The 8,868-nt window shown below is 38.3% G+C and overlaps 1 protein-coding gene across 1 annotated transcript; it reads left to right on the forward strand.

Annotated features, from left to right (window-relative positions):
• Positions 1–2,436: 2,436 nt before the first annotated feature.
• Positions 2,437–2,728, forward strand: LOC122889784 (cytochrome c oxidase subunit 7B2, mitochondrial). Its single transcript, XM_044225183.1, has one exon. The coding sequence runs from the start codon at positions 2,486–2,488 to the stop codon at positions 2,726–2,728; it is 243 nt and encodes an 80-aa protein (XP_044081118.1). The 5' UTR covers positions 2,437–2,485.
• The last annotated feature ends 6,140 nt before the right edge of the window (positions 2,729–8,868 follow it).

An 8,868-nucleotide genomic window follows, 5' to 3' on the forward strand; every position in this document is an offset into this window, starting at 1 on the left:
GGAATAAAGTCATTTGAGTTGGCAAATTTCAGTGAACAGTTATAAGTTTACAAGTATTGACCTCAGGCATTTTTGTATCCATGTTGCCTGCATTTGGACCACAGTTAACATATGTCATTTTTAGAAACTGAGCACTGTTTGACAGCTTGCACAAAGAAGAGAAATTGACAGAACTCCATGTGTTTCTGCTTCCAGATCTCTTGTTCAATATAACCTTCTGTTTAAAATATAAAATTATTAGGGCTGTTATGACATGTACATTTGATTTCGTGATTTTTTTGACTTGTCCTCGGTGTTCATTTAACTTCTTTAAGGTTACCAGTATTCACTTACATGTCAGATTGCTTTAAAAAAAACAAAAACAAACAAACCAAAAAAACCAACCCGGGGTGCCTGGGTGGCTCAATGGGTTAAAGCCTCTGCCTTCAGCTCAGGTCATGATCCCAGGGTCCTGGGATCGAGCCCCACATCGGGCTCTCTGTTCCTCAGGGAGCCTGCTTCCTCCTCTCTCTCTGCCTGCCTCTCTGCCTACTTGTGATCTCTGTCAAATACATAAATGAAATCTTAAAAAAAAAAAAACAGTTCCTTCTATGCTTTTGTATCAACTATTGTGTATGCAAGGTTACATCCTTTGCTCTTAGAGACCTTAGAGCCTATTGGAGTAGAATATAATCTCTAAAGAAAATGATAAGACAAGCCACAGGCTGGGAGAAAAGATTTGCAAAAGACCTATTTGATAAAGGACTCTTATGTAGGTTCATTAATTTTAAGAAATGTAACAAATTTATTAGCCTGTTACAGGAGGGGCAAGCTATGTGTGTGTGGGGTCAGCATGTATATGGGGACTCTGTATTTTCCACTCAGTTTTGCAGTGAACCTAAAACTATTCTAAAATGTTTGTGTAAAAATTTAGGTGTCTACATTGAAAAGAATCAGGAAAATGTACTTAATTAGAGTTGAACATTAAGGGGTTCTTTTTTTTTTCTGTAAAATGTTGTGTATGATACAAATAAAATAATAATTGGTAAAGTGAAAAAATAAGGTCTGTTTTTTAAAATGATAAAGCCAATATATCATGTTAAATGTTATGAAACAAGGGTTATAAGAAGAATAGTAGCCCAGAGAAGAGGGGCTTTATTCAACCTAGGGAGATTTGGAGATTTCACAGAAGTGATAACCTTTGGACTGGGATTTAAAAGACAAATAGAATTTTACCTGTAGAAAGGTACAAGGCAGGAATTAAAGGTAAGGAAGGAGAAGGGGAGAGGTGAGCAAAGGGGTTAAAAGAGAGGGGGAAAAGGAGCAGCAGGAGAAAGTGTGACATACTCTGTGAATGCCTAATAATTCATATGGAAACCTGAGTTTATAGCAGTCACAGGTCATTGGACTTGTGGTACATGTTGCGGATTTTCATTCTGTCTGTCATGCTGATTAGAGTCTAGGGAGCAAGCCATTGGCCGGCAAGCCATTTAGAAGAACAGAAAAGATACTGTGTGCTTACTCTTGTCGTTGTTAGGGGTTGTCACATGGAATCCTTATGTTAGTGAACTCAAATATAGCTGCTCTTCACCTGAAAGTTCATCACTCAAGAGACAGGTTTTCATTGGAAAGAAATTTGAACTTTATTCAGAAAGCTTGGAACCTGAGGAGTAGGTGCACTCTTGTTCAGAAGCCAACTCTGAGGTTTCTGCCTGGCCCAAGGGTTTTTAAAGAGGCTTAGGGTGGTGAGTCAGTAGACGGAATGTAGCGGCCTTCAGTGTTTCTTGATTCATGCAAACTCAATGATGCCAAATACAAAAGTTATCTCATGAGAGGCGGTTGTGCAGGAGGGTCTGGTTCTTGTTTCGGGAATTCTGGAGTGCTCTGTTCTCTCTGAAAAGGCACGGTCTACAGATGCACAAAGGGAGGTCCGTAAAGTCATCTGTGTGACTAAAAAAGAAAATAAATTTTTTTTGCTAAAGAACTGCCAGACTAATCAGAAAGCTGAGATGGTTTCAAACAGACTTACTGGCTTCTGTGACCCAGGAAAGCTCTAGTCCTTTACTCCTCAAGGCCAGCGGTCTGCAAATCTCAAAGAAAGTAAATAGTTCTGTTACAGATCATGGATCTTAGATCCACAAATTACGAATGTGGTAACTTGAAGCAAGTGAACCAGTAAGACCCGCTCATATACTGTTACACAGCATTCTTTGGAGCTGGGGATTATTGTCTCAGTTTGCCATTGAAGAGTCTAAGGCAAAGAGAGGTTAAGTAACTGCCCAGTTTCACACAGCTAATCAGTAGCAGAGCTGAGACTCAAATCCAGGCATTATGGTATCAAAGTTATATGACTGGTCACACTCTAAGGAGTGGTGTGAGTGAAACATTCAAAGGGAGAAACTGAATGTAGATCAGATGTCATTGCTTATCTTTTGATTTTCCAGGTCTCTTTGCAAGGAAATAGACCAACAGCTGTAATAAGCGGCAGTCCTGTCACACCTTCATCATGTTTCCCTTGACCAGAAATGCACTAAATCAGTTCAAGATTCGAAGCATTCAACAACTTAGGTCAAGACAGAGTCACAAAAATCATTCTCAAGATTTTCATGATAGATACGGTAACACTGTATTAGCCAGTGGGACGGCTTTCTGTGTTGTTGCATGGGTGTTCACGGCCACACAGATTGGAATAGAATGGAACCTGTCTCCAGTCGGCAGGGTCACCCCAAAAGAATGGAATGATGAATAACAATCTAAGTTACTGTAATACAAAATTGTTTCAAAATCAACTTGTCACTTAAGCACTCTGCTGCTCATTAAATATAGCATAATTGAAGAAATAAAATACATTTGAAACCTTTAAAAAGTTGTTGAAAATACTCATTATAGTGCCTAAAAGCAAGACAGTAGCAGTGGGTATAGGTTATAGGAGATTATGAATAATAAATATTTGAAAGTAGAATTAATAATGCATGTGTTTTTCTGGCTTAATGATTTACATTAGGTATTCCTTAGTGGGAATACACACATATGTACCTTACAAATTAGTTTAATTGTTTGGCCGATTCTGTTGAATCTTTCCTTAAAATATATTCATGATAAAAAAATTCATGATCTTTTTTTTCACATCCTTTTATCTTTCCCATCATGATCTGAATCACCATACTCTCACTGGGGTTACTATAAAAACTTTCTCACCAGTTTCCTTGCTTCATCACATAATGTCCCCCCAAACCTGCATCCTCTACTCCACCATACACAACTTTTTTTTTTTAACACAGAAGCCAGAATGCTCATTTTATTTTTTTATTTTTTTTTAATTTTATTAATTTGACAGTGCCAGAGAGCACAAACTGGGAGAGCAGAGGGAGAGGGAAAAGCTGTCTCCCTGCTGAGCGAGAGCCTGATGCAGGGCTCCATCCCAGTACCCTGGGATCATGATCTGAGCTGAAGGCAAATACTTAACCAGCTGAGCTACCTGGGCACCCCCAGAATGATAATTTTAAAACATTCATGATATCACTCCTCTTTTCAAAACCCAGTGACTGCATTCCACTCAGAGCTAACACCAAAGTCCTTAGAAAAGGTACACAGGCCCCTAGATGCTGCACTGGTCAGTTTTACTCTTGCACCAGGACGCTTCCATTTGCTCTTTTCTCTTAATTCAGATCTTGTATGACTCATTTCATCATACTTTTCAAGGTTTCATTCTTATGTCATATTTTCAGGGGAGGCCTCTGACTACCTTTTTTAAGATTGTAGCCCCTCCTTAGTTCGGGCTTTGTCTGTGTTATTTCCTTGCTTTATTTTTTCCATAGAAATTATCATCATCTGACATAAGATATATTTTGTTTATTGTCTGTGTGCAAAGCTCCATAAAAGCATAGTGTATAGAAGCAGGATTTTTCATGACTTTATCCCTATAACAGGGCTTGATAGATTAGACCTTCAGTAATTATTGGTTGAATTAATATCAGTCTACCAATAATGAATTTGTTTACCACTGTGGCTTTGCAATGATTATTGGAGAGTATATTGGTTATCTATTGCTATTTTATAAATTACTCTGAAACTCAGTGACTTACAACAGTTATCATTTATTACCTCACAGTTTCTGTGGGTCAGGAATCTCAGTGCATCTTAGCTGGATATCTCTGGCTCAGGATCTCTCTCTCTTAAAACCTGAGTGTCAGGACAATAATCATTTCAAGTATAACTAGGATAGGATCTATATCCAAACACATATGGCTCTTACTGGCCTTAGGACCTCACTGAATATTGCCTGGAGACATCAGTTCCTTTTGTGTAGTTTTCTCTCTAGAGCAGCTCACAATGTAACAGAATAAAAGATACAGAAGCCAAGGTCTTTTGTAACCTAATCTAGCAAGTGACATTCCATCACCTCTCCAATATTTTGTTCACTAGAAGTGAGACACTAAAGGCTATAAAAAGAGGGAAAGGATTATGCAGGAGCATGTTTACCTCAAGGTAGTCATTAGGGAATACCTATCACAGTTGACACTGGAGACCACGTCCTCCTGGATGACTAACCTCAAAATAAATGTATCTCAATGTCAAATATATATTAATACTGTTATTCTGTAGACAAAGGACATTTTGTGTTCCTTCCCAGTTTTACTATGTGAGTTCCTTTAGGGTCCTTCCTAGGTATGGAATTGGTAGTTCTTAGGGAATGCTCATTTTCAGCTTTATCAGTGTTGCTAGATTATTTCCCAGAGTGGTTAAATAGTTTACAGGCTCACCAATAGTGTCTACAATTTCCCTTTATTTCACATCTAAACTCACTCTTAAGAGTTTTCATACATTTTAATATTTGCTGCTTTGGTATGGGTATGAAATAGTAGTTCATGTTTTAATCTATATTTCTTAAACCTAATTACTGATGAGGTCCAACATCCTGTGTTAGCCTGTGTGTGTGTGTGTGTGTGTGTGTGTGTGCGCGCGTGTGTACAAGTGCGCGTGCTTTTCTGTTTTTCTTTTTCTCTAGTTATTTGTCTTGCTCATCTTTTAAGTTTTTAAATAAATTCTCCTTACTAATTTTATCAGTCAGGGTTTAATCAGAGAGGTAAAGCCATATAATACAAAATATCAGATTAATTATGGAAATTAGAACTGATGCAATGTGAGAGCCAGTGGAGGGGTTTTTACAAGGCTGTTGCCTTGCCATCTGGTACTGAGTAAGTTCTCAGTAGAGGAAGAAAGCTGGATCTGAAGTAGGAGAGAGCAAAAACCAACTGGAATTGGGAAGAATGCACTGGGATCATGGCTATAAACTAGAACATGTGTCTGTCTTGTCACTGTAACTAAGATGATGTGGATGACTTACGGGAGAAGTTGGTGCCGTTCACTGTGAAACTTCACATTCACCTGACCCAGTACTCAAAAAACCTAAAGAATTGGTAGAAGTTTAAAGAGCTATAGGTCCAGGTGTTGTTCCTTATCAATAGAGCAAGCCATAAGGTCAACGATGGCATACGCAAGCTGCACGGTGCCCAGTGATTTATGCTAGCCTTCCAAATACAAAATGGCTGCTATTTTATGTCCACCATCCCTATATGCAAATCTGTCTGGTGGTTGACCCTAAGCTGAAACCACAGAGGGAAGGAATTCTGGAAAAGGTAGTTGAATCCTAGCAAAATTGACACTTAGAAAGCCACAGTATTCCACCACTTGCCAATTTAACATAAGTGCACATCTTCTTTTTTTTTTGTTAATTTATTTATTTTCAGAAAAACAGTATTCATTATTTTTTCACCACACCCAGTGCTCCATGCAAGCCGTGCCCTCTATAATACCCACCACCTGGTACCCCAACCTCCCACCCCGCCGCCACTTCCAACCCCTCAGATTGTTTTTCAGAGTCCATAGTCTCTTGTGGTTCACCTCCCCTTCCAATTTCCCCCAACTCCCTTCTCCTCTCTAACACCCCTTGTCCTCCATGCTATTTGTTATGCTTCACAAATAAGTGAGACCATATGATAATTGACTCTCTCTGCTTGACTTATTTCACTCAGCTTCCTTTTTTGTACTTCAAATAAAGACAATAACAAAAATATGCTTTTACCTAACATAACTTTCCTTCACGAGACTAATACAGTAGTCCTGTTCCCTAAAAAGTACATGAAATCCCTTTACAAACCCTGGCAGGGGGTCACTGTCAACTTCCAGTTTACTGGAGTCATTTATGTGATCCCCAGTAAAAGCCTAAGACCTCTAAACCAGCAAAGCCCAAAGTTATAGGGGAAATTGGAAGGGGAGGTGAACCATGAGAGACTATGGACTCTGAAAAACAATCTGAGGGGTTTGAAGGGGCGGGGAATGGGAGGTCGGGGTACCAGGTGGTGGTTATTATAGAGGGCACGGATTGCATGGAGCACTGGGTGTGGTGCAAAAATAATGAATACTGTTATGCTGAAAACAAAAAAATTAAAATTTAAAAAAAAAGAAATGAATAATTCTCTAGTGGATTACTAGAGGTAATTGTGATAGGACCCACCGTCATCTCTACTTGTTGATTCACAGACCTGAAATTCCCAGCTCTGGAAAATAGCACTATGTGTTTGTTGGACATTTAGAGCATGGAAGACATTACCTCAGCCTGGCAAGGTAGTGTTATCCAGCTGCTGTCCTAACTAACACTTTTAAAAGGTTATTGCACCATTCTATCAGTGATGGGAAACATGGTAAGATAAGTGAATTCCATAAGCATGAATCCATTAAAGTATTTCATTTGCTATAAAGTAAGTTTCTTGATCAGGATCTGTGCTTTGTTGTGTACCAAGATACTAAATAAGGCATTTAGCAAGTTCATGAATGATGGTATTCAAAGAAAAGCTGCAGGGACAGAAGGTAGATCTACATCATTAGTTAAGCGTCTGTTCAAATAAGAACAAACAACTGCCCTTTCCATGATTGAAGTGGTCCAAGGGGAATGGTCCTAAATATAGGTGCATTGGTGGCCTGTCCACTGGTAGATTTGGTGCACTCAGCAGTATCTATAGCCAGATTAGTCTTGACGGGTGCAAGTCCATTTTGTGAACCCGTACATAATCATCACTGCTGTCGTGATCACTTTGAGGGATTGAGAAGGCATAGGGTGCTGAGAAAGAGAGTGATAACCATAAGAATGGGTCATCTTGTCCACCTGATTATTAAGCTAATACTCTGCTGACTATTCTCTTATGTGTATCTGTATGGGACCTGACTGTCTTCCCACTCTGCCTATTTATAGAAGTCTGTTCACATAATCTGTTCCCAAACTTGGTGTCACCAATTTTCCAGTAGTGTTCCTTGTAATTCCTTGAAGAGCTTGTCATGCCATTAGCTGGTCCGCATGACTTGGTATACAATTGTATCTCTGGTAATTTTTCCTTCCAAGTAACATGAGCAACTGTGTATTCTACTTAAAATATTGCCCACCATGAAGATCTCCCATCTTCTTCAGTGTCAACTTAGAATTAAACTGTATTGCTGAAGCCCTCCACTTTCAATTATGGCCAACCTATTTTGCAGAACCAGATTTGAATTTTTTCTTCTTTGGTCCATTGGTAATAAGAAACTCCCCATAGGGCCGTACACACCTGCATACCCAACTAAGTATAAAGTAAATGAATCTTTCCCAAACACACATCTTGTAAACAGTGGAACCAGGAGTCGATCTTTAGAACCTGTTCTTTTACTTCAAAGTTACACTGTTAGTCTTTTTTCAGGTATACAAGTTGGAAGTTCTGGAAGGATTCAGGCTGGAACTAGAAGAAGATAGGGAACAAATCACAGAATGTTGTGAAAACCTTCAGAGTGAAAAATATTATCAGGAGAGTAGATTAATAAGGAAGTAGAGATAGGGAATGCATGGCTTGTAATGAGTATTTTAAAATGGCTGTTACTGGGTGCCTGGGTGGCTCAGTGGGTTAAGCCTCTGCCTTCTGCTCAGGTCATGATCTCAGGGTCCTGGCATCGAGTCCATCTCTGCTCAGCAGGGAGCCTACTTCCTCCTCTCTCTCCGCCTGCCTCTCTGTCTACTTGTGATCTCTCTCTGTCAAATAAATAAATAAAATCTTTTTTAAAAAAATAGATAAATAAAATGGCTGTTACTCTCCTCTTTACCTTTACCCTGAATATTTTCTGATTTGATATGGGGATGAAAGCCTCTATATGTGTATATATAGTAAGCCTCTCTGTGTGTGTGTTTGTGTGTGTGTGTGTGTAGAGAGAGAATGCATATGTGTATATATCTATATGTATAGATACAGACATACACATACATCTGTATATACACACACATACATATAAATGCATCTTTTTAAGAATACAATTATTTTAAGGAATGTATATATTATCAGATTATGTATATATTATCAGATTATTCTGATAATAAAATTTGTGGCCACTGGTTTCTTATAATAAAATTTAGATATTGATCTTTTAGTTTTTCTAACCTTTCTCACTGGATATATTTTGGTCATATGTAAGACATTGCAAGCAAGCCATTTTGTTGTTCTCCGTGTGTCTTACAACAAACTTCTAGGTACATTTATAAAATTACCAGCCACAACATAATTGTTGCATTGTCTCACACACTTCTTGGAAAACTGTATTATTATATATTATCATTTATGAGGAAAGTTTTCCTTTGCAGTTCTTGAATACATTTGCTTGCGGTCAGCAGAGTTGGATAATTTCATTTTGATACATATTCTCCCTTTATTTGGAAAAACTGAGCTGCCATGGCTGTATTTTGCTACTGGGCTCTAAATAAGCATGAATAAAAGTAAAAAATGAATAATTAAAGTTTTCTATATCTATGTGGTGTTACAGCTGCTAAAGTATTGGATGTTTTTCTCATTTGAAATTGTAGTAATCCTATAA

This window comes from Neovison vison, chromosome 11 (assembly GCF_020171115.1).
Source record: "Neovison vison isolate M4711 chromosome 11, ASM_NN_V1, whole genome shotgun sequence".
Classification (NCBI taxonomy): Eukaryota; Metazoa; Chordata; class Mammalia; order Carnivora; family Mustelidae; genus Neogale; species Neogale vison.